This window comes from Ptychodera flava, chromosome 22 (genome assembly GCF_041260155.1).
Source record: "Ptychodera flava strain L36383 chromosome 22, AS_Pfla_20210202, whole genome shotgun sequence".
Classification (NCBI taxonomy): domain Eukaryota; kingdom Metazoa; phylum Hemichordata; class Enteropneusta; family Ptychoderidae; genus Ptychodera; species Ptychodera flava.
Genome location: NC_091949.1, coordinates 20,363,001 through 20,387,840, shown reverse-complemented (window position 1 = coordinate 20,387,840; position 24,840 = coordinate 20,363,001). Strand labels below are relative to the sequence as shown.

Sequence of the window (24,840 nt, the reverse complement as noted above, 5' to 3'; positions counted from 1 at the left end):
TGAAACAGAAACAGACCCAAATTTATTCAGCACAAATCGTTTTGACAAAATTGTCAGTCTGTTGAAAAAAATGGCGAAGAAATTCACTTCAAGCGATATCGCTACTAACTTGCCGGCTGCAGTTAACCGGTCACGTAGCACAGAACGCTGGGATTCATAAAACGCCAAAATATGACTGAAATTCATGTGACTTGAATCTCAACAACCAACTACACATTTTATGTCTATGTTTACGTCCCGCCGGGCGAAGAAAATAGGTGGGATCTGATACAAAAATAATAGCATACAGTAATGTCTTTCAATAACGCTGTATCAACAGTACATTGATAATTCAAACTAAAACGACACCTTATAGTTAAAGAGGAAGTCAGGATAATTCGACAATCCTGTTATAGTTTAGCCATAGCCTGCGTCACACCACGGATACGTCATTTCCGGTTTGTGGTGTATATTATGCACAGTTCGATCTAACATTAGACGTGCAAATGCACTGTTTTGATATTTTAGCATATGACGTCACAGGTAGTATGCAATTGGTGGGGGAAAAGCACTTCAAAAGTTGCATACTAATAATTGTATATAAAAAATCACAACTTCAACATCAAAACTTGACACAGTCAAGTCAAACTACATCAAGTATTGTCATAATTTGGCAAAATAGCATTTGTAAGGGAAATTGGTAGGCATCTACACTTCGAGGGGGTAAGATGCCAGCGACATACACACCTTCGTTTGATCACAGACTTTGTCTGTGGTTTGATGAAGAAAAATACAAAATCGGTAATTATTCCTACAGACAGTAAAAAACTTCGAGAAAAATAACGAAAACAAAAGTAGACACATTCTAAGGATTAAAAGCTTTATACTTTTCCACGAGGGAAATAGTACACGAAGTTTCCCACGCAAATGTGAATTTGACACTTCAACTCCAATTAAAAGGCGGAGCGAGCAGCATACCAAACGCAAAGAAGATCAGTTAGACACTAAACATTTCGTATCTTAGATCACCATGGGTCAAAATACTTGTTTTTGTGTGCGTGTGCGAGCTGCCAGCTTTTAAAATGTTTGACATCAGCAAGGACAGTGAAAAATATATGCACTCTTGATTAAGAGACCATGGCCCTCAGATATCAGTATGCCCTGTCTGCAGAGGGTGTGTGATTGGAGCCGACATTGTTTTTTTCTGGAGCGCCCCTTTGTCTTGGCCTCTTTGCTAGACTCCGTGTAATCAATATTTTACTAGACACGTGGGTGACAGAAATTTGTCGACGGTTTTGATGAACTCGTCTGATCAATTATTCATCATTTTTTATTTGGCAAAGGGGAGCCAGCATATGCTTAACAAAACACGACTGGCCATGGACAACTTAAAAACAAACATGTCTCTGAGTTAATTGTCTTCCTTGTTTAATTTTTTCGTCGGCGATTAGCTGATTGAAACGTGGAGGAAGTCTGCGCGCTACCTCCATGATAGAAACGTATCTGTGAATTCAGGTTTTTTTCGCATTGAAATAAGTTTTGTTGCTCAGAGGATCAATAAATGTTGTCTTGTCCGGTGAGCGAACTTTCATGACAATCATATGTACAGACTTTTATAAAACTTCCGTTTTGCACAATTGCATATAGGCCAGTTTAGTTGAGATGTTACATGATCTACAAAGTTCTGTCGAACCTATTTCTGAAATTGCAATAAATATTAAAAAGTCGACTGTCCTACTTCTACCTACGAAAAATAAGGCTGCAGCCCCACAGTACATCGGTCCATAAATTCACCTGTCAGATTTTGTGAGAATTTGATATATCGAAAAGGATACGTTTCAAAACTCTCCTGGTTATTATAAAATACACCAAATAGACTTAATTATAGGACGAAATTTGCTTTTAAAATGTGCCGAAATAAGTTTGGGCGTTATTGGACAGAGACGACGTCACGTTATTTACTTCTCTTTCGTGTCCAGAGCTCAGAGAGTGAACAACAATGTGTCTTTCTTTTTTTTGTAACAATATAATACCGTTTCTATCAATATCAATAAAAAGTATATAAACATTAAGTCAATTACTTAATCCCTTCCCCGCTAGAATTAGGGTCTAGGTCCATTGTTGTTGTTTATTTTTTGTGATGTGTTCAGTTCATATTTTTTTGGTAATGGGGACCGTGAAAGGTTATAAATTAGCAATTACGAATACTTTTTAAGTTTGTACATCATCCCGACTGGACGGTTATCCCGTAGCGCTGACAACCAAAGCTATGGTGACAGTGGAGAAGAGAATAGCAAACACAACTAACAACACTCTGTCCACAACGTGTGCGACTTCCTTCCACTCCCTCAGCGTGTGATTTCGTTTGTCCTTCGACGCCATTCTGCGGGAAAACTGTTTTACGTGGGTCAAAATTTCGTTTATGTCCCTTTCTGACTGGGTGGAGAGTACCAGAAGCTTTGGGCTGTTCTTCTCTTTACTTTGTTCCTTCTGCTGGGGTTCATCGCCCCTTGTCCGGACACGCTTGTAGTAGAAGCGATTGTTGTCCATGTAGAAACAGCGTTTTGGCACTCTCTCGTGGTGCGAGTTGCCCATAACGGTCTCGACCCGCCGCTTGGGGCTCTCGCTGTTGCCCAAGTCCTGTGAGATCTCGCGTAGGGTTGCGAGTGAAATGTCACAGTTTTCTTCGTGTTTTGGCGCTTTTTGAATCCGAAGGATTCTGGCTAGGAATCCGAATACAAGTCTCTTGACCCACTTGGGCACCTCATGGTTGTAGCCATCTTGGAAGTGCAAGTTGAGTACCCATATTGTCAGTACACAGGACAGCGACACCAATAGAATCATGGCTGAGAAATACAAAGCTGGATAAAGAGAAAAACCGAAACAACGTTAGCAGTTTGAAATAAAATTCAGTACTATTTCAACCTGCTTACCCCGATCCACGGTAAACAGACCTATAATCACTGTTGATAACAATGGTTTGGGCGAAACCATGGTGGTGAAGGGTGAAGAAAAAAATTGTCAGTGACATCGTTCAGCAAAGTCATCGTAGGAACATATGTGCGCGCAATAATGCGTCTTGCGCGAAATTCAGATCACGTTTGTAATTGAAGATGACAAATTTAAAACCATTTGATTATGTTATAGTGTGAACGTAATAAAGTGGGGACTATTAATTTGCTAAACCTAACATCTACAAAATCAGCGCTACTTTGTACGTGATCTTTCTTGAACTCATGATGGCTGCTAGCCTTCCACGCTTGTAATTCTGGGGACAATTAATTCTCTACTTCGTTAAAAAGTTTTCCGATTAAGGCCGCCATGCTTGAAGTGCGAGGCAATCTATTACAGTGCAAGAAGCACTCACTAAAGATGATTAATAATGTGTTTGGACTTTGCACTTGTTGTACTTGAACGACTTATAGATTACGAATTTGAGTGAGATTCGTTTTGCTTTTTTTCTGTTTGACCCGGAAAGCGAGCACACATTTATTTCAGCGCAAGCGTCATGAATTCTCGCAACGTCTTCAAAAGGATCGACGAACAGCTTGAAGAAATCTATAAAAATATGGTCTTGAAAACCGACAAAAAATTTTTCTCGAAAAAGATAAGGAATAACCATTTTAATGCCTTGTTGTCAAGGATATAGCCAGGAAGCCTTTGGTAGTTCACTGCAGGTTGAATTAATAAAATGCTTGCGTGCTTCTGGAGCGCGATTTTGGAGGCGCACTTTTTTGCTTTGCCTCAAAATCACAGAAGGTGACTGAAATTTCGATAATAAAAAGATAAGAAATTTGCAAACCAATTTTCGTGCCGTTATTTTAGCCCTGGCTCTTGTTACATGTTTTGTATCCCAGAATGATATCAATGCTGATCATATATCACATATATTATTTATGACACGGTCAAATTCCCGGATGTATGGCGACAATTCCTCGGGCTCCACTGGGGCATCTGCCGCCAGCATGGCAACCTACATGGTGAAGTAACGCAGAAAATAAATGTCATATGTGCTCAAATCTGTCTTGCTGTAGCTTGGTAATCTCCACTCTCGCTCACACACAAACAAGCCTGGGTATACCTGTCACCTTGTTGCGGTACACGGAGAGATTTCCTTACCTTTATAGGCAATGGAAAGTGATAAAGTGTAATTAGACACCAACCCTGTCTTCGACGACAAGGAGGAAGATATAACAAGTGATTAATGCATAGTAACCCATTCTCGCCAGGAGGGCGCATTAGAACCAGCAAATGGGCGAGAAGTTGCTCGCACACCTTCGGTCATTTCTTATCCAAACATCGGGAACACAGAAAAAAAAATAAAAACCTCAGATTGATGGGACTCTGTCGATTTCACCCGCATGCTTTTATGCAAAGGTCATCGATGGCTATATAACGGAAACGCAAGGGCAAAAAGCTCGTTCATGATATCCCACATGGCAATCAACACGTACATATACAGAACCTGTGGCATCGTATTATTTGGAGCAGCTCACATCAAACCGAACGAGGTCATTAAGCATCAAATCAAAGCGAATACTTTCATGGTCAAATCGTCTCGCTGCTTACGTCTTATTGAAATCGTTCAAAGGAAAATAGTCTAGGTTGATGCTGGCTACACATGATTTCCTACCCTATGGGGCATCATCAATTTACTTTCGTTTTATTTGTATAAGCGAGAGAATTTGCATCTAGCAAGACTGTTGGCAACACGTCAAAAATGCGTTCGTAAATCAATTTCTCAATTTGCCTTTTAGTGTGCATAGATTCCAAAGGCTTCGATCGAAAAAATCGAATTGTTTAGCAATGGCTTACCTATAAGAGGTACCTTGTCTGACGTAGGCGGGAGCGATTCGGCTAAAAATTGATGAAACACGATTAGGCCCAGCAGATTAGTTATTACCATGGTAACCTTTTCACCGGAATCAGGCGGCAAATAAAATCCGACAAGAGTGAGACACGCGATCAAGCAATTAGGCACCAGGAGATTGAAGACGTAAAAAAGTGGTCGCCGTCTTAAAATAATCGTAAAGGTTAAATCCGGAAAGGGTTCGATGCAACATCCGTAGTATTGGACATTCCGTTTCACCGGTGCCGAGACGAGGTCCCATTCTCCGTTGTTCATGTAGTTCCCGATGTCAGCGTTGTCTCCATCGCGACTGATCAGCTCCATCTGCCATCCGTGGTAGGCCCAGGAACCGAACTTCAGAGTGCAGTACTGTTTATCAAAGGGGAAATGCAACACCTCGACTTTGCAGGAACTTTTGAGAATGGCCGGCGCCATCCAAAACACGCCGCCGTCTGCGGAAACGATCGCCAACGTGTCCATTTTTATGTGGGCAAACTCCTCGTCCACACTGTTGAGAGAAATATGAACAACGAAAGTATACGAGTGATATAAATCGGACAATTGCAAAAGTTATTATCTATAGACAAGTATTTTCAAGACTTATCGGGATACTGAACAACCGTAATTTACAGTGTGAGTCAAACACATCGAAAGAAACAAGAGAACTTGTTTTTTATGAAACCTGATGTAGCCCCTAATTCATATTAGACAACTGATGACTAATATCGCTGACAACCCGCAGGATATCTCATACTTCGACAGGGATTAACAATTTCCCTAGAGCTGTTGGATCAAATGGATAGAGTTTTGATAAAGGCACACTTTGTTGTTGACATTTTTAAAGTGCAAAATATGTCAATATTTAGACCAGACGCATAAGTCGATAGTCCCTCGATTCGTCGCGTCTTCTCCCGTCCAGTTCGATATTTTTGAAATCCCGCCAAATAACCGCAGAGACATTTTATCCCGCCTCTTTCACAGCAATCATAAATTCCACGATATTTTTTTTGTACAACAAGCTGTGACAAGCATGAGTCCAAAGGAGACAAATTCCTACAGTGCAACAACTGTAGCATTTCAAACATGCTGTTTTACTCCAAGACTGTCGCAGTTTCCTTTAAGATATCTGCGTAAATCAATCATATATCTGTACAATGCTGCCCGGCCATATGTGACCAAAACGTGGAGTGAAAGTGCAATGCAAAAGCTAAAACATTGGCTCCCACCTTCAGGAACTTTAAGTGACCTCAAGTGTACGCTTATACCTTTTGTGTCAGTACTTTTCTGCTTTTTTTTTTTACACGTTCCTTTTCTACTCCAAAAAAAACTATATTACAGATCAGCTTTCTATTTGTAAACACGGTCTGCGTATGTAACATGTGCATCACAAAATTGTTGGCAATTTAATTTGAGCCTAAACTCAAAGCCGTTATTGTAGTTGTATGTACAGGAATTGTTAACAAGCTGAATACTGTGTCATTTCCAAACGCTTGACCATTCATCCCATTTTGCCCTGTGATTCGTCCAACTCTACCAAAGAAAGCAATGGATTCGGATTCATATCATGAAGTCGTAGTCCGCATACAGATATAAAGAAAACATATCTCGAAAGTTGCTTTTTCTTTTGTTCCAACCAAACATTTCATCAGAAGCTGTTCTCAGTTTCATTACAAAGAGAATAAATTTATTGAATACACTATGTTCATTATGTCTTTGTTTACTCAGCTTTGATTGCCATGAGATTATGGCGCATGGATCGTTAAAATTCGCTCTCTGCCCGTGTTGCTTAGACAGAATCCAAGGAACAATTCTTGTGTCAGGCTTTGCGACATAGAAAGTGCTTTGGGAGAGAGATATTCCGACTCTCACAATTTTGCAAGACTTTGCTAGCACGTTGCTTGTGTGGGCCTTGTTTAAAGACCGCCGTTAGAAAAAGTGAAGTTTTCAGTCTCGTTCTCTGTGAAAACTCAAATTTAATTCTTCAAATTGAACCAACTTATGAATAGCCGCCATTTTAAATTTCAAATATCGGTAAATATCAGGTGATTTGTTTCTCTAGTATCATAATCTGCTCATTTACTGCTGAATTTTATACTTAATTTTAAAATATGATAACTTTAAGTTTCTTGGACGAATTTAAACTAAAGTGAAAACTTTCAGTTTCGAAGCTCATACGAAATTCAAGGTCAAAATGTGTGCATGCCGATACTTAAGAATATGGAATGTCGTGCATGTTGCCATTCACTAGCTACATCCAAATTCAACATCGTAATAGGGTATTGCAAAACCGAATCGGTGTTTTACTTTACCATTGCATCGTTTCTTCAAATTATAAAAGACTTTGTAAAAGAAAACTGTAAATTTACAGATGTCTTTCACCTTATGTCACTATTGACCATTAATTAAAAGCATTTCGGATACGCAAACATTAAACTAGATAATATCCTTTAACATGTGCCACTTCTCAATGTTCACAAGAAATCAAAGGGCTCGCACTCCATCTATAATAATTGATCACTTACTTATTGTACAGAACGATGTCCGGTCTCCAGACCGACTCGGCTGGCAAGCGAATTTCATTCACTCCGGCAAACTCACTCACGTTCCAAGCGAGGAATTCGTCTTTCCAGTTCTGTATAGGAATACATGTAGCGAATTACTTTGTTGTTCTGACCAAGGCTGGGATTAATAAGTGAAATCCCCGACAAACTGGCAAGTTTCTTGCCTAAGTAATGACTGGAAATCCCTGGGTTAATATTTGCTTTCCTTTGCTTTATCCAGTATAAAAAGAGGAAACCGAGATCAGGTGTTTGCTCACTAAGTGCAAGGAATTGGCGTTTGACTTTGCACCAATGTTCTGTGACCCCATCGATTAGGATTGAGTCGCCCAGGTGACAGCAATGACGTCGTTAATAGTGAAAGCTAAAATTGCGAGAGGAAGCTTACAGTTTAATGCTTTCTTCATGCAGCTGGTGACGAAAATGCTACACAGAGTGAGAAAATCCCTAAAATGTCATGATCCAAGAAATATAGTATTTCAAGTATTTGCGGTAGGTTGCGACTCGAAATTGAAAAAAAGTTTTGCTCAAAATTCCCGTAAGGGATATTAAAACAATTCCCTTCCGAAATTAAGAATAACAATCAAGGCTCATCTTGCAAAATTTGGTACTATAGAAACAAAGTACCTAATATTTCGGACACTTGAAATTCAAAATGGCCTCCACCCCTGTGTCAACTCTATTGAGAAAAAATAAAATTAAGATTTTCACAAAAATAAGCCAGCCTGGTGACTACTTTTTTACTCTATGAGCTTCGAAACAGTATCAACAAGTGGTAGAATATTAACTAAAACGTTGGAAAAGTTTCTAGAGTCCGAATATATGTTCCCGGGGCGCATTCTTCTACCTTAGGTTTCGATTTCTTTATATGAAAGTTGGCACGTGGGTTTGAATACTGGCTACAACTGTTCTGTAACACAACTTTGTTTCATTTCTCCTAGGGATCAAACTTAAAGAATTAACATACATATATCACCTAAATGTTCGATAACGAACATCGGATATTGGCAAAACTTTGCAGTACCAGCTGTAGTGACAGCCCCTTAGTGTCTTGTTTAATTATCATTTTCGTCATGAAACAACTGTTAAACTCTGTGCAAAATAAATTAAAACATAAATGAAGTCGACAAGATAACCATTCTCAGGAGAATAGTGTATCATCTTAACCCTTTCACCCCCAGTTCCCTGTATACAGTTCCAACTTTACCATAGAAAACAATGGATTTGGGACAAACCATGGTTGTGAAAGGGTTAAATATAGGATCTCATCTCGGACGGCACTTGTTGTAGTCGTCTTAGATAGGATAAAGAACGAATATTAAGGCACTACCGCTTCTGTTGAATGTAAATTCTGACTCTGCCATAAAACGTCGAGGCCGCAGGACTCAGCATTCTATAATTGAACGGGATTTCATGTACAAAAAGTGACGACGCAGTCCCAACATTGTCTGTAGACTAGGTATGAATACACATTGTCTGTTGACTAGGTCTGTATATACAAGAAGAGTCAAAGTATAAAGTATTTTATCATACGGAAGAACTATTACCTGCGTTTACTTATTGCGTGTCGGCAATTCTACAGGATCAGGACTTTTTGAAACATGCATTCACTCATTGAATTGTTGATCCGATATAACATAACATTTGTGTGCTCAAAATTTGGACATTGAAAACGTAGTAAACCTCTAGAAAATAGAACGTATCGCAGCACTACGGCTTTTATGTAAAAAGCCCTAGAGCTGTGTGGTTGTGTGATGAACGGCTTCATCGAAAGATAACGCCTCCAAATGAAGTGTCGTGATAGGTCAGTATCCAAATGGTAGTCTTTTAACATGATGTATCAATGAAGTCATTAATTTTATGTCTTCCTTCTCAGTTCGCCCGGAGTTAGCAACACTCAACGATACATTCACACACGTATAATCGTTGCCCCTTTCCATCTTTTCATTTTAAGACTCTCCCATGAGTATAAGCAATTAACTTTGAAAGCATAGGCGAGTTTTAAAAATCGTAAAATCTTGCAGTACGCCCTAAATGCAATTCAGAAAATTAACGTATCAGACGAGAAGTTCTCCACTATGTGTCTATAGTTTCCGGACAATTAAGAGTAATTGTATAATGGATTGAATTAATAACAGGGTGCGTTTTACCACAATGTATGTATTTTACGTATAGGTTAGGTCACCTAAAGCCCCAAGGAGAAAAAGGAAATAAAATATTAAAAGCGATAATGCCAAATCTCGAACACCTTATCTCAAAATCCCTGAAGGAACTGGTGATTCTCTTCCTGACTGACTTAATAAGATCATCGTCATAAACGTGATGATTATCGAATGACACGGTTATCAGGGTATGATTCAAAACGCATCACTTCAAACCAAAAAAGGCAAAAACCTACAGTAATGTTTGTCGGTCAACCGTGAGCTGCGAAAGCTCTCTTTCGCTTCTGAAACGGCATCATGGATTGCAAACTGTCACCCAATGACACTGCTTGGTACGTGGAAATACAGAAAGAGGAGTCACATAAAATTCAGACAATAAAATACAAATCGACAATTCGCTTTTTCTCACTATCATGAAAAGTTCTTGTCAGGTCCAAGTATTATTATATAAAGGAAGCTCCTCAATTAATGATGATCCTAAAATTTGAAAAACAGTTTTCCTCGTGGGGAATTACAGTGTTCGATGCTAATAACAGAGCTTTATAAAAAATAAAACAAATTACTTCAAGTACAAAGTAATGATATCTGTTGCTCAACTTTCATGCATCCTGCAATCCTCAGACAAACTAAAAAGCGACTGTCAAGCCAGAAATGTCATCTACGTGGCCTAAGTTTCAACGGGAGTCAATAATGAGGTTTACATGTGCCTCACTGATAACACCTGCAAGACACGCCTCGCCAATCGCATGCAATCCTTCCGTAACAGAAAGTATGAGAATAGAACTGAACTATCAAAGTTTGTTTGGTCTCTTAAGGACAAGGACCAGGTCTTTTACGTGTCATGGTCAATTATTGACAGAGTATCGAGTTACTCTAACATAAGCACGCGATGTAATCTTTGTATATCAGAAAAGCTACACATTATCAATGCCGATAAATCTAGAGTGTTAAACAAATGCTCTGAGTTGGTTTCAAAATGTCACCACCAAAACAAACTCAAATTTCAACACCATCTAAGACACAGTATAATGGTATGCCTCAAACATGTCAGTGATGGCGAAGAATTGTAAAGGCCCAGAAAAATTTATTTCCGGCTGAGGATGCATGAAACTTAGGTAACAGATATTATTACGTTATACTTGTAGTAATTATATATATATATATATATATATATATATATATATATATATATATATATATATATATATATATATATATATATATATATATATATGATACCTCAGTGTGTATAAATAATATCTCAGTAGTGCATATATGATATACACATATATGATATGATATATCATATATACTTACTAAGATGTCGTATATAACATTATTATACATATAATCATACGTGTATATGTATATATATATATATATATATATATATATATATATATATATATATATTGTATATACATTTTATAGTTGAATTTACTCATTGGCTTGAAATTTATTGAATGTTGAGGTGACCTTTAGCTCGACATTTTATTTCAATGAAACTTAATTTTGAGATTCACTGCTATGTACAAGGGTATTAATCATTTATATTGGTTTCAGGGGACGCAATCTCGGGAAAAGGTAAAAACCAAGCAATCATATCAACAACGCACGCCTAATTAATTCATGACATCATGCCATATTTTGCCGAAATTCGTTCGTTATACCTGTGAACTAATCACTCAGATGCATTCCAGCAATCTTAATTAGCAACACCAATATGTGAAGCTCATTAGAAAGCAATCAAAAGATCTAAAGTTAATGTAGAACGCGCCTCGGGACAGATAGTCGGACTCTCAAATTTCAACAATTCTTTTCTGATCTACCATATGTGGGGGCTCGTTTTAAAGCTATTGGAGAAAGAAAACTTTCACTGGTCTAGTGTTTTGAATAACCAAAATTTAATACAGGAATGGCGGCCGTTTTGAATTTCAAATATCGCAAAATGTGGGTAATTTGTTTCGCTAGTTCCAAACTTTGCACGGTGACCCCCGACTTTTATTGTTGATTTGGTAAGAAAACGGTTGAAAGTTTTCTTAAGTATTTCACTTTTGAGGCGCATACTGCCTTAATCTAAATAAGTCACAATCTCCACAGTCTCAACACCTTTCGAATCTTCATAGAGGAAAAGACATCGTCTACTTTTTGTTCAGAGTGTCGTATACGGTAAGATGGTTTCACATTTCAGTCACGTTTACCTGTTGTGTTCTGTCTGACATATTTTTACATTGTATCGCGAGCCATTACCATTTATTATTTCATAATCGCCTTATTAATGCAAAAGTCGTGTATCTGTTTCCCATTTTCTAATTCCTGTTTTTGCTTTATGTAATCAAAAGGGATTCTCCACGGGAAATGGATTCGACCGCGCCTTCCAATGTTGCAGAGGAAATAAGATGGCTGTGTCTCGAAGAATTAACGACACAAAAATATAAAAAGCTCAGATAGATCTCACAGAAACTTAGAGATGTCAAAATTTATTTTAAAGCACTCTTACACTTTGCAATGAAATTGTGATGAATTTGCTGCTTATATACACGGTTTGCATATCTTTGTGTCATGTTTATTATCATAAGACATTATAATTACCCATGCAAAATCTAATTGTCCACGGAATATAATACGTGATACAGAATAATTTCTGCTTGTTTTCATGTATTCTATACCTTGCGGAATGATCATGGGAAGTTCTCTACTGCACCATCAATAAGAGTATTCAATTTATTAGTACTCAAACTGGAGATAGTTTGCATGGACATCACGACACAAGATGCGAATTGAATACGCCCTCCCTCGTGTTTAAGGAGGAAAACGTGCCATTTACCTATTAGCTTACTTTGTCGTGAATATGTGTATCCTTGTACAATGTACTTGTACCCACCTTGAAAGGAATTAGCTGAGATATATTTGAGTGAGTGAAACATTCAATCACATAGATACATGTGACCAAATTTGATCATTTTTCAAAAGAAATTGACGTAAATAATTATGTGATGGTATATTGCCCTTATAAGAACTTGAGATGAACTTGTTGATATATGTTGCTATATGAGCAAAAATAGCAATATTTGATCATATCATCAGTAATATGGATGTGCAAAATTTAAACTGAAATGTAAGCGAAATCAACCGATACAGTGATCGTGCATCAGGCAAAAATTTTAAAAATTATGGCTGCGTGGTGATCATATTTGACTGCACGAAAAATTAATTTGCTATGCATACATGTACTCGTTCAAACTTGAATCAAATCGACAAAAGCCTGAACGCCTAATTTACTACTCAAATAAAAAACAGCCACCTGGCTGCCAAATTTGGTCATAACTAAAGTTTTAAAAAAAAGTTGAAATGAATGCAAAATAATGACAGGAAGAAGGCCGCAAGGCAGTCATATTCTATCCTTTTCAAACAGAAGTTAAGCTGTATATTATCTAGTATGACGTCCATGCCTGTACTTACTATATGAACGCAATTGTTTACATACAGGTACGCAATTGCCTCACAATTACAAAAACTAACAAATGACCAAACGGTGGCTATTTTAAAGGGCATCATCAACAAATTCAGGAGAACTTTTATCGGATTCGAACCCGAAACAAACATTACCTATTATTTTACAAAGACACTCCGTTATTTTACAAAGACACTAGGTTACATCCATACCATACTGTAAAACAAAGTGGCATGCTCATGTCATTCATGGTACTTCTGACAGCATTGGATGAAATCGGTTTAGAAGTCTTAGGGTCATAGTTTCGGACATAAAGACAAATCTTTAAAAATTGCGAACTGATTGCATACTTGGTAATTTCTTGAGGAGACATGTGGAATTGTAGCCCTCTACAGGTGGCCCTGGACACCAAATTCATTTTCTCAAACAACCCCAATTCTGTACTTGTGAGGTTCATCCCGTTGTCAAGACTACTTTCACCTTTAATAACTACACATTCATCAAAGCCACAGACACTAAACTATGATAACTTCTAGCCATTACAATCTCGGTATCAGATTCATTTTAGCCAAAATCAGCCTTCATTGAGATATTTAACCAACAAACAGACATACACCCACGCACATCATGGCAACTGTACACTGTTAGCACGGTGCTTAAACACGGGAGCTGAAAAAGCGTAAAAAACATTTAAAGTGAACTGAGAATTAGCTTTTGCAGAATACTTCTATAACTCTCCTTAATGTAGCCATCACCATAGCTAATACCCATAAAAATATACATTTTCTTCCTTGTACAGCTGCTTTCTAATTTTCGGGCGATTGTCACGTATGGTTTGACCGATGTCGACGACAGCAATACTATCTGAACACACAAACTCAAGAGAGGCAAGTAGCTCATCTTAAATCGTACAAATTGAATTCTTGACACATTGACTTGTCGAATACAGCAAGATTAAAATCATCAAAAATAGTTGCCATAGATCCAATCATAAATGGCATTGAAAAGTGCTTCAACATGGATGGCAGTACGATTCATGAGAAGAAGACAAACGTGAACAAAAAGATTTTTATGATGTGTTCTGACAAAGTCTCTTGGCTGTCTTCTTAACGTATACCTACAGTGTGCCAGGCATAATTGAATTAGGAATTTCCAACACATTCGAGAGTTATATCGCTTTACAAACGTAACGGCCGATAGCTACGATTCAAAAAATTACATCGCACGATTTTTGTCAAATATGCTTTATATATTTGATTATCAACGAGCAAGACGCTTCCCCTGAGTATTACAGATGATGAAGAGATATGTCATTTCTTAGCAGCGATGGGTTATTCATCAACAAATCAGAAATCAAAACAGATTGCCGCTTTAGAGCGCCAACTATGTAGTAAAGGAAAATGGTGTCAACGTACTAACGTTATATTTCTTTCCTCGCCCTTCCTTAGGGAGAGTTCATTTATCATAGCCAGGGGTGGGCCGCAAAAATAATAGAAACTCCCACTCACTCAAAACATCTTGATGACTTCCTAGTAGATGATAAAAAGTGGATGACCCTCCCCTGAGTCTCACCATCACTAGAGGAAATTTTCATATTTCAAATTTTGATCTTTGTTTAAAAGATACGGCAACTCTAATATTTGAAAGGTTTTCAATGTTTTTCTTCCATGTATAACCTACAGTTTCTTGCTCAATTTCCCATAACATTTTGAAATACCTGATATTGTCAATGAAACTTGTCCGTGCGTCATGTACATTGTTCTTATTGAAGCTAGAATTCAAGTATGGACCTGAATTTGATCATCAACACTAACAACGGACGCAGATATAAAGTCAATGGCGGTAAGCTGAGCACTGGGTATATCAATACGCTGTTAAAAGTACACCTTCAAAGTGTTGTATTATGGGCTCATTTATCAACGAGCCTATATGTTTTTAAATATTTATTATGAGACTGTTGATATTGAAACTTCAAATTTTATATTTTTGTAAATGTATCTGAAATAGGTCATACTTTAAGACACCCACCGTGGAGCAAAAATAATTTGAGTCAAATGTTTTGCACAATATTTTGACCCATATACAGGTGTACGCTAAGCAATGTCCCATATGTAAATATTTCCCACTGTTTAATTCGAAAGCTGTAAATAATGAAACTTGAAATGAAATTAGTGTATTAAATGTAATATCTTAACTAAACCTTACTTTGAATAAGTTCAAACCATGGAGTAAAAATAATTTGTGTGAAATATCACATGTTTTTCTGACATTGGGCCCCATTGTATAAGGTGTAGGCTAAGCCTTGTCTTATTGGTCAACGCTTCCCAAATGTTTTTTTTGAAAGCTATTGAAATTGAAACTTCGTATGAATGTAGTGCATTAATGTGTTATCCTAAATAGATACTTGTTTGATACAGGTCAGTCATGGAGCAAAAATAGCTTGAGTCAATTGAAGCATAGCTCCTGATATATGGGCTCTTATGCATCGGGTATAGGCTTGGCTATGCCTTATAGCTTGCACCTACTTCAGCCACAGCGTGCCGGGATCCTGCCATTCCCATCCTGCTGACAAAACGTGTTTTCTGACAAGCCTGTATAGACTTGCCAAGAAGAAAAGTTAATGAGACTTCAGAGCATTAAAACACATGGAGAATCACTTGTATTTCCTAGAATGTTTTAGACATTGAAAGAATACATATACTACATACAGGGTGGAAAGTTTTGAAAATCAAGTAACCCCCGGCCTTTTTACTGTTTGAAAAGTATGACCTCGCTTCGCATTTTTACAATTTCAGATGGCCACCCTCTGAATTCCCCTGACCATAATTACTGAACACTCCCTTACTTTACCCTCGTTAACATACAAAATAAAAGGGAAAGACAAATATCAAAATGCTGAGAAGACATTAAATTTGACAGCAACCATCAAAAATTGTAAGTCTTCGAAGGTACGACATTTTACCTTACATTATACCGTACTTATCATTTTCCCAGGTTTACGTACAGCGAGGTGTTTGCCACTATTTCCTGATCTGAATTCAGTAATTTTATTTGTAAATGATAGGAGATAATCTGTGAAACTCTATTTTCATAACGCGGTCAATATTCAATATATAATAAAATCCAACATGTCAATTGTTCAGCAAATAAAGTTTTAATAGCTTACTATTCACATTCTCGCTCAAGTCCCGTTTTATTGATTTTACCTACGAGCGGTTTGTACTGTTATCTTTCATATTGCCGGAAATTTTTGTGAGGCTATGATTATTTATTACGTTCAAATTTGATGTGCTTTTATTCGGAGCGATGCTTAATTGGCCTTTATTCTACTTTTCCATACAGTCAGTAAACTTGCTTGGTTTTCATGCTAAAAGCTAAATTTCTCCGAAAGGAATTACAAGTTTCATCGATGCGTGTTGTATAATATTACTTTTATATCCAATGATTGTCGTCCGTATATTTGCCGACATTTTTTTTCTGCTGCACTGTATAAACTCGACTGATTTCAAAATCCCAGGTATGTAAGTGTGAAACGTTATCATAATTGCAGCAAATGTTTGTGTGGTCTCTCGTACTTTGACTCTTCTACGATTGAAATACAAAGTCTTTCAAGGTTTCACCATTTTCTTAAGAACAGCATTGAAGCGCCATATTGCAATAACAAAATCATACACAATTTATCAAGCTTTGTTGATACTGAAAATTTTGTCTGAAAGGATACATTGTGACAAAACTACCTTTTCAAAATATTTGTCGCGTGAATTTTAAATGTTTGAAGTCATCTAAAATATCTTAATGCCATTATTGCTTCTTGTTCACTCAATTATATCCCAATATTCGCACTACGGTAATGAAGTTAGCGATCGCTTCCAGGAACACCTAGTTGTTAGCTCTTGCCCACACAGTCTAGGCAAGATGAATAATTTATGAATATAATAGCAATTATTCATCGTGTGAACGAACGAACCGAAGGATTTCCACCTTAACGAAACAGGATTGACATCTTTCAAGGGTTATTCTTGATAACAGTATAATCAGAATAAGGGAAGGTGTGAAAATCAATAGAACGTTATTTTTCAAATGTATCGCCTTTCACTCTCTTTCAAGAATAGTGACGCGTTTACACATTCCCGATGAAATTAGTATAATAATAGCTATTATTCATATTCGTCCTGCATTTTGTCGATATTTGCTGTGTCTGAATCCGAACACCTTAAGTTAAAGGTACGCAGTCACCTGTAATCTTAATATGCCCATACATAGTCATAGGGGCGTTCCTTGGTATTCAAAATGCCCATGTGAGGGCGCAGTTTTTAAAAAGCAGCCACCCGCTTAAAATCTGTGATTGGATAGATTTTCTCTTTCAATGGTAACCGTGGCAAAATTTTAACAGGTGACAGTATACATTTAATACGCTATAACTCGATAGGTGTGCAGTCATTATATTTGACCATGTTATCTGGAGGCTAATTACCATAATCTGCCAACACTGTTACGATTTAGGGAACCCTGCAAGATCTCTCATAAACGCTCTGAAATTCTGACCAATTTGCAAGGGCCATGAAGTTAACGGGAAGGAAAGACATCGCTTGTGTAAACCAGGTACAAGGCAGTACTTGGTCGAGAAAATTAAACTCTGAAGGCAAAGATGTACCAGCGAAAATGAAAGCTGCTAATAGGGCGAGTCGTTCACCACTTTACCTCTAGTACCGTTGGGAAATTTAAACTCATGATAGTACATTACTTGCTCATGTGGTAATGTGTTCCCTTTACTATGAGCTCCCTCTTCGAACGTATTAAAGTTTAACAATGACGAATCTAATATAGGTACACAAGCTACTCTGAGTTCATCCTATTTAATCAAATTTGTTAAAATAACGGTCTACAGTTTGCAATGAGCCACGAATTAACTCATACTTTTCTGTAAGTCCTTTTTAATCAAGTGCATTGAAGGTATTAGAAAGGGTTCATTTTAATGCAATTATGGAAAGACAACAGTCAATATAAAAATTCAACAGAGTAAACTAAACTTCATTGAATATTTGTGTCCTTTCATTTTAAAGAAATAAGTAACAAACTCATGCCCAAATGCATAAGAATAGGAAAAAGTCGGGATTGGAGGTAAACAGGTATCTTTTACAATTTCAGTAAACATAACCTATCGACATAGGCGTCAGATGCGCTGCACGGTTTTTTGCCAGTATTGTTCAGTCATACGACATGTCTTATTAGTCGATGATATTTCAAAGGCAACAGGATCAATGTGCCGTTTACTGAAATGCTGTACAATATATATCTAACACTTTACAGTTTACTGTTCCCCAGTGCATTAATGTTTACGTTTTGTGTTCGCTAACAATTTGTCTGTTTCTATACATACCGGACAATGCGAAGGAAATTATTTCGACTGTGACGATTGCTCTAATGGCACATGCCCCCCGACATGGTTGACCGCAAGATTCACTTTCACACATGCATAGCTTATTTGAGGTTTCTTTCATGTCATCGAACACGTCAGTCAAACTACACACATTTCCTTGCCGACCTCGTCATTTTGCGTTACTGGGCAGGAATAACAGAGTTGCAACTTTGTCCATCTCCTGCGCGATGCTATACGCTTTCAACAGAAAGGAGTGCAATAACAGCGGGGATAATAAACGTCATTTGGCGTTGATTTGATTGAATGATACACTATCTTGTAAGCTAGGGATATAATTGTAATATCCAGGTAGATATGGCCATATCTCGTAAATTAAAGTAATATCCAAAGCGCGATAACATTACCCTTGCACCTCCAGATCGACAACATCATGTTTTACGAGCAGATATCATTTTTCGCAACTGGCACAAAATCCCCTTGAGACCGAAACCCGCGCTAACCCTGTTGAAATTTAAAACTACCTTTAGAGACATGCGAATATATAAAAGGTACCAAGAAAGAGGTCTCGACCTGATGAATGTATAAATGACTACAATCTTATTGCTAAGGGCTAGCAATCTTGTATCATAGTGCAGTGAGTAATGTCGGCATCCTTTCTTAAAATCACTTTGGCTGTCTCTTTTCAAGTTAGTCTCATCTCCAGTTGCTTTGATGATATCAGAACCAAGAAAATGATCTAAAATTATTCTCTAGAAATGTATAATAATTTCCCCCACCGTCTTAGGGAAATATGACTGACATGCCTGACCGAAGTTTAGAACCTTAGTCGCAATATCTTTACTTGCTCAAAATCCATGAACTCAAACAAAAGATCGACAAAATAAAAATGCATGTAATGGTATGATTATTCTTTGATGACGGAAAGTCCATCACTTAATCAACCTATTCAGGTGAAGTCAAAATCAGGGTGCGAGGAAAATCGCTTGCAAATGCACTGCTTTTACGCAGACTATCACTTTCAGGCCAGCCTAGTACAATAGTCTATATTTATGTATATGTTTGTAGGATAAATCTGTGAAAAACATGGCTATATATGTTTTCAAATGGTAAAGTCTTTCATAACACATTATATCGGAAAATTTGCTTTGTTGGTGATCACCATATTCGCCTGATATCGAAAAATGAACCGAGGGGAACCGAGGGACAAGATCGTATCACTAAGTGCTCGCTTCTTTGCATAGTCGTGCCATTATTGCATTTTGTCATAGACCCTTGAGTTTTCCTCTAGGGTTTTTGATTTCGTCAACCAGCGAATCAGTTACAATGAACAATAAATATAGCTTCCTTCAAACCCAGAGACTCTCGCTTTGAGGAAACATTTATGTAGTAATAGGAATTCAGTCTTTTTGTATTTTGAGTAAGTATAAGGTCAGGAATTTCATTACCACGGTAACAGAGATATACAACGCCTATATGCCGTGGACAGAAAAACTTTGATGGAGTGCCTTATCAGTGGGTGGTTAATCGCTGCTGAATGACACATAAAAGGAATATCAAGTTGAAACAAATCTAATCTAAATTTAAAACACCTGAGCTTGTAGGCAATGCTGACATCACCTCGATGAAAATTATCATTAGACGTTGTTGAGTGTCTTGAAGCCATCAAATGACACTGAGCTGCTGATAACTTACGGAGATTTGAGATGACTGTAATTTCAAGCTATTGAGTTGGTGCTTTAATGTTGATGCTCACATACGTCACTTCACTGATAGTTGGACATCCTGTCCATAAGAACTCGTAATGTGTCGTGTTTGTAGCCAGCTTGAAACATGTTATAGCTTCGGTAATAGCAATACTACTGGTGAATGTAACCACAGATTTATTATTTGATGGTTATAACAATATGTGTAACCGGAAGAACATAGGCTATTCATAATTGTACTCGCAAAGAGAATAGGACAAGATGGCGTCTGCAGTGTAAATGGCGCGCTATGACAAATGAATATTCCCGTTATACTTTGCTCACTTTTGACGTCATTTCCGCTGAACAAAACCTGTCAGCACACGAATGTTTAACCTCTCCTCCGTGAGACTCGAGGGCAATGAAGCTAAGCCGGTCCCCAGCGAGGTTGATTGAATACGAAAATGATGCCCGGGGCACAATTAAATTTTTTAAATATATTTAATCACTCGACAAGACAGTCAATCACCTCACAAGAGCAAGAAAAGTCCACCTCCCGTCATGCCATAAAGTGTACCATTAGCTTGATTAATAATGCTCGGCGAAGGAAAGATTATTAGAAGCCAGGATGCTGAGGGTATCTCTTCCGACCCTTGCTGAGACACAGACGGCCCCTACGCTTCATAATGAATTGCACATACAAAATGGCAATCAGGTGAATGGCTGATGTTATCACCTTGCTGTCACGGTACATACAGATAGACAGACTATCAGACAGACAGACAGACAGACAGACAGACAGACAGACAGACAGACAATCAGACAGAAAGACAGACAGACAGACAGACAGACAGATAGACAGATAACTAGAGTAGGAGACATAGACAAAGTAAAAGCCTTGCTTTCTCACACTTTCACTTTCCTTATACTTTTGAAATAAATTGATTCACACCTTTTGATGGACTGAAATTTAAATCGAATAGATCTTATGTACTTAACATTTCGTCTAAACAACATTCCCCGCGGGCTATGGGCTTGCGAGTGTTGAGTCACTGTCATGGAGTCTAGCCTCTCGGAAGAGAGCTTTCATTAGAGCATAGTTTCATTTTAAAATATTCAAAACGAACATTATCCTTTCTGGAATTGACGACTTAACAATCTCAGTGTTGTTTCCGTCGTTTGTGCTCAAGCATTAAGCAGAAATAAAATAAAGGCAGTGTCGTTACTTTGAATCAGACAGAGACCGGAACTTTTGGCAGGATGATGGACGGGAACACGTGACGAGATTTAGAGGGAGATAATCCGATATGCAACTTGGTCCTAGTGTTGTGTTCCGTTTTCACGATTCTCGACATGTGGGTGCATTCTCCGCTAAATTGTATGCGCTCGTTATGAAAGCGAGATCGGCAAACAGCCAGAGAAATCCCACGCATGCGCGGGAAAGTCTGGCGTATCTGTTGTGGTTGTCAATTCGCATTGACTGTATATACTCCCTAAGATTAAATACAAACTTCTGATGTTATCTTTCAAAGCAATTAACAACAAGACCCCTGGGTATATTCGTGACCTGACCGACCCTTTCGTGCCATTTTGCACCGTGGTTTTAAAAAAGAAACTTTTTTAGATTGTAAAGCAACAAACACTTGGGCTATCAACGCCAAGCCATCAACAATGGCTATGGGACTTAATTTAGCAATGTCAGATAATGTATTAGTGGTAAACCCTCGTAGAGAAGCTCAAAACAGATATATTCACCAAAGCAAACAGTGAAATCACAATGGTTTTAATGACTAAGGATACATTCGTAAATGCAAAAGAACAATAGCGTCTCTCTTTGTTTTCAAAATGCGGTTTGTTTGTTTTTTCTCGATCGGATTCGAATTCACAACGTACAGCAGTCACCTAGCGAATTCTTAAGACACAAAGGTCAAAACCGCTCTGGTAAATCCTCAATAACCGAGCTAAGTGGTTACAATTTTCTGACCGCGACCCATCCACACGCTTCAGAGTTCTTGGCGCACTCGCACATGCACACTCGCTATCGTACATTGCACACAAACTTCATTAAAGTGATGTATATATTTCTAAACTGGGCTTAAGATGGCCTCGGGGATAATTATGTCCATAAGCAGAACTATCAAGCCAGGGTAGAAAGTTCAATTATTTCTCGGCTGAATTTGAACTCACAACGTACGGCACCTAGTCACCTAGCGAAAACATCACAGTCAAAACATGTATTCATATCGAACACAAGCTGTACTGCTTTCTGAACCGGGATCTCAGCAAATTACATTGTGCTCAATTTATACCAATGAATACTTTCCATTTATAATGGCACAATATAATTTGATTTGCATATTCAAACAATTCTCATTGATACACTTTGGATAAATGAGTACAGTTACAGAGGAAACTGAGCGTTAAGGTAGAAGCGCCTTTGGGACAAATATTTGGACTCTCAGACTTTTCCAATTCTTTTCTGATGTACCTCTTGTGAGGGCTTATTTTGAAGCCCTTGGAGTAAGAGAAACTTTCACCGTCTTAGTTTCTTGAAAATCGAAAACTTTATTTATTTAGAGTTAACACAGGGATTGCGGCCATTTTGAATTTTAAATATCGGTAAATCTTGGGTTATTTGTTTCTGTAGTACCAAAATTTGCGAGGTGGCCGCCGATTTTTATTCTTGATTTTGAAAGAGAACGGTTGAAAGAGTCTTTGATGAAAGTTTAAGCAAAAGTTTAAGTCTTTTACTTTCGGGGCGCGTACTACCTTAAGTGCTGCCAATAAATGGCGCATAATTATTACATTACTAAGTGACGAAGATAATTCTTTTGCACGTAGTCTGCGTATCTGACAAAGGAAATAGCGAAACCTTGGATATTATGGTATTCGAAATTTAAAAACTTGAACTATATTTTTACCTTAAGAAATGAAGATTGTGAGCAAGAAAACAGAAGTCGGTATCAGTATACTCACCTGTCGTAGCCACACATTTATTGTAATCCTCTGGTTCCGTTCATCCTTTTGAGACAAACAATAAAATACATATGAATCGGTTTAGAATATCAGTACATGCAATAACAACGCCCTCCACATGTACATCAGTGCACGATCCCTCCACTGCCGGACTAGAAACGCCGATTGTTTAAGGTATGAATCACCAAACTGCATGGAAAGAGTTTTATTTGGATTGGTCTCAGACTTTATCACCGCCTTTTCTCATCATTTAGAAGTGAAAAACTTTGATGATGATTCATAATTTTCAAATATGTACTTAGGTTCTATTGAATGTACATAGTCGAAAACATCAGCTTAAAAACGGATACAATTTTGAACACTCGTTTCCAGTGGTTCGTTTTACATCGTTTGTATGGGGATTACAGTGCAGTATTTTTGTCAATCCTTAAATTTGTTTCATGTAAGTGCAGTGCACTCAAAACTTGAAAGAAATCAAACTTCGAAGTCTGTTGAGGGTAAAATGGCCTCCAGTGTTGCGATATGATCTTATACCAACTGATTGAAAAACATGAAAGTGCTGTTATTCAAGGGACAAAAATGACATGTAAATAACATACACAACATCAGCTGAATTATTGTTAATCCACATCAAGCTATATCACAAAGAAACCAGCTGCAGTTTCCAGACCGGTGATGGGGGTACTATGATCGGCGTAAATGTATCGTAAAGTCTAAAATTGAGCTGCCCGAAGGAAGATCTTAGGCATTCTTCTTAAGTAAGATCACCCTCTTCCAGTAGTTGATGCAGACTTTAAAATGTCTCCACTTAACTGTATACCGATGCTCAATTGTCCCTAGTGACCTGATTACTAGTATCATGTGTCAGTACTCACCTGAAGCCTACTCGTTCACACTTTGAATGAGTACAGGCAAGAATGTCAAAGTACGATTGACAAATGTGGTAGAATCAATAATGTTTGTAATGATACTATAGAGTGTGTGTGGTTCTGTATGTTATCCATACATATCCGCCTACCACCCCCCTCCCCCCACCCCCCGCCGCGGCCACTCCATCCACCCAACCACCTGTCAATCCGTCAACGAGTCATCCACAATACGTTCTGGCACCAACCGACGACCCGCCACCAAAAAACCCACCTGTCAATCTTATTCATCTATTCATCTATCCATCCATTCACTCAACCACTCATCTATCTAGCTATATAAGTTTATATCGGTCTATTGTATGTATGTATGTATGTATGTATGTATGTATGTATGTATGTATGTATGTATGTATGTATGTATGTATGTATGTATGTATGTATGTATGTATGTATGTATGTATGTATGTATGTATGTATGTATGTATGTATGTATGTATGTATGTATGTATGTATGTATGTATGTATGTATGTATGTATGTATGTATGTATGTATGTATGTATGTATGTATGTATGTGTGTGTGTGTATGTGTGTATGTATGTATGTATGTATGTATGTATGTATGTATGTATGTATGTATGTATGTATGTCTATCTATCTATTTATCTATCTATCTATCTATCTATCTATCTATCTATCTATCTATCTATCTATCTATCTATCTATGAATCTATGTATCTATGTATTAATTCAATTAATATGCAAGCAGACAAATATAATTATATCAAAGAATGTCTTACCATGTCAATGATCTGAGTTAGGGCCAAACCAAAGGTGACATTTGTGATAGTTGAGAGATTATACACAGGTCTGAGGAACGTGTTATAATCCTTAAGTAAATTCTGTGCCAATATGGATCGGATGTTGGTATG

General features: G+C 37.6%; 1 protein-coding gene across 1 annotated transcript; it reads right to left on the bottom strand.

The window, feature by feature from the left end:
* LOC139122930 (neuronal acetylcholine receptor subunit alpha-7-like) lies at positions 1-24,840 on the bottom strand. Its single transcript, XM_070688802.1, has 5 exons — positions 24,709-24,840; positions 23,041-23,085; positions 7,351-7,460; positions 4,795-5,336; positions 1-2,840 (listed from the first exon to the last, which is right to left on the bottom strand). Exons 1-5 carry the CDS (start codon positions 24,709-24,711, stop codon positions 2,221-2,223), a joined length of 1,320 nt encoding a protein of 439 aa, XP_070544903.1. The 5' UTR covers positions 24,712-24,840; the 3' UTR covers positions 1-2,220.

Excerpts from the sequence above, each read along its gene's own strand:
- LOC139122930 (XM_070688802.1), bottom strand. Across the intron at positions 5,337-7,350 it reads GACATCGTTCTGTACAATAA|TGTGGACGAGGAGTTTGCCC; the intron begins GTAAGTGATCAA and ends TTCTCTCAACAG. Across the intron at positions 2,841-4,794 it reads AGACAAGGTACCTCTTATAG|CTTTGTATTTCTCAGCCATG; the intron begins GTAAGCCATTGC and ends CTCTTTATCCAG.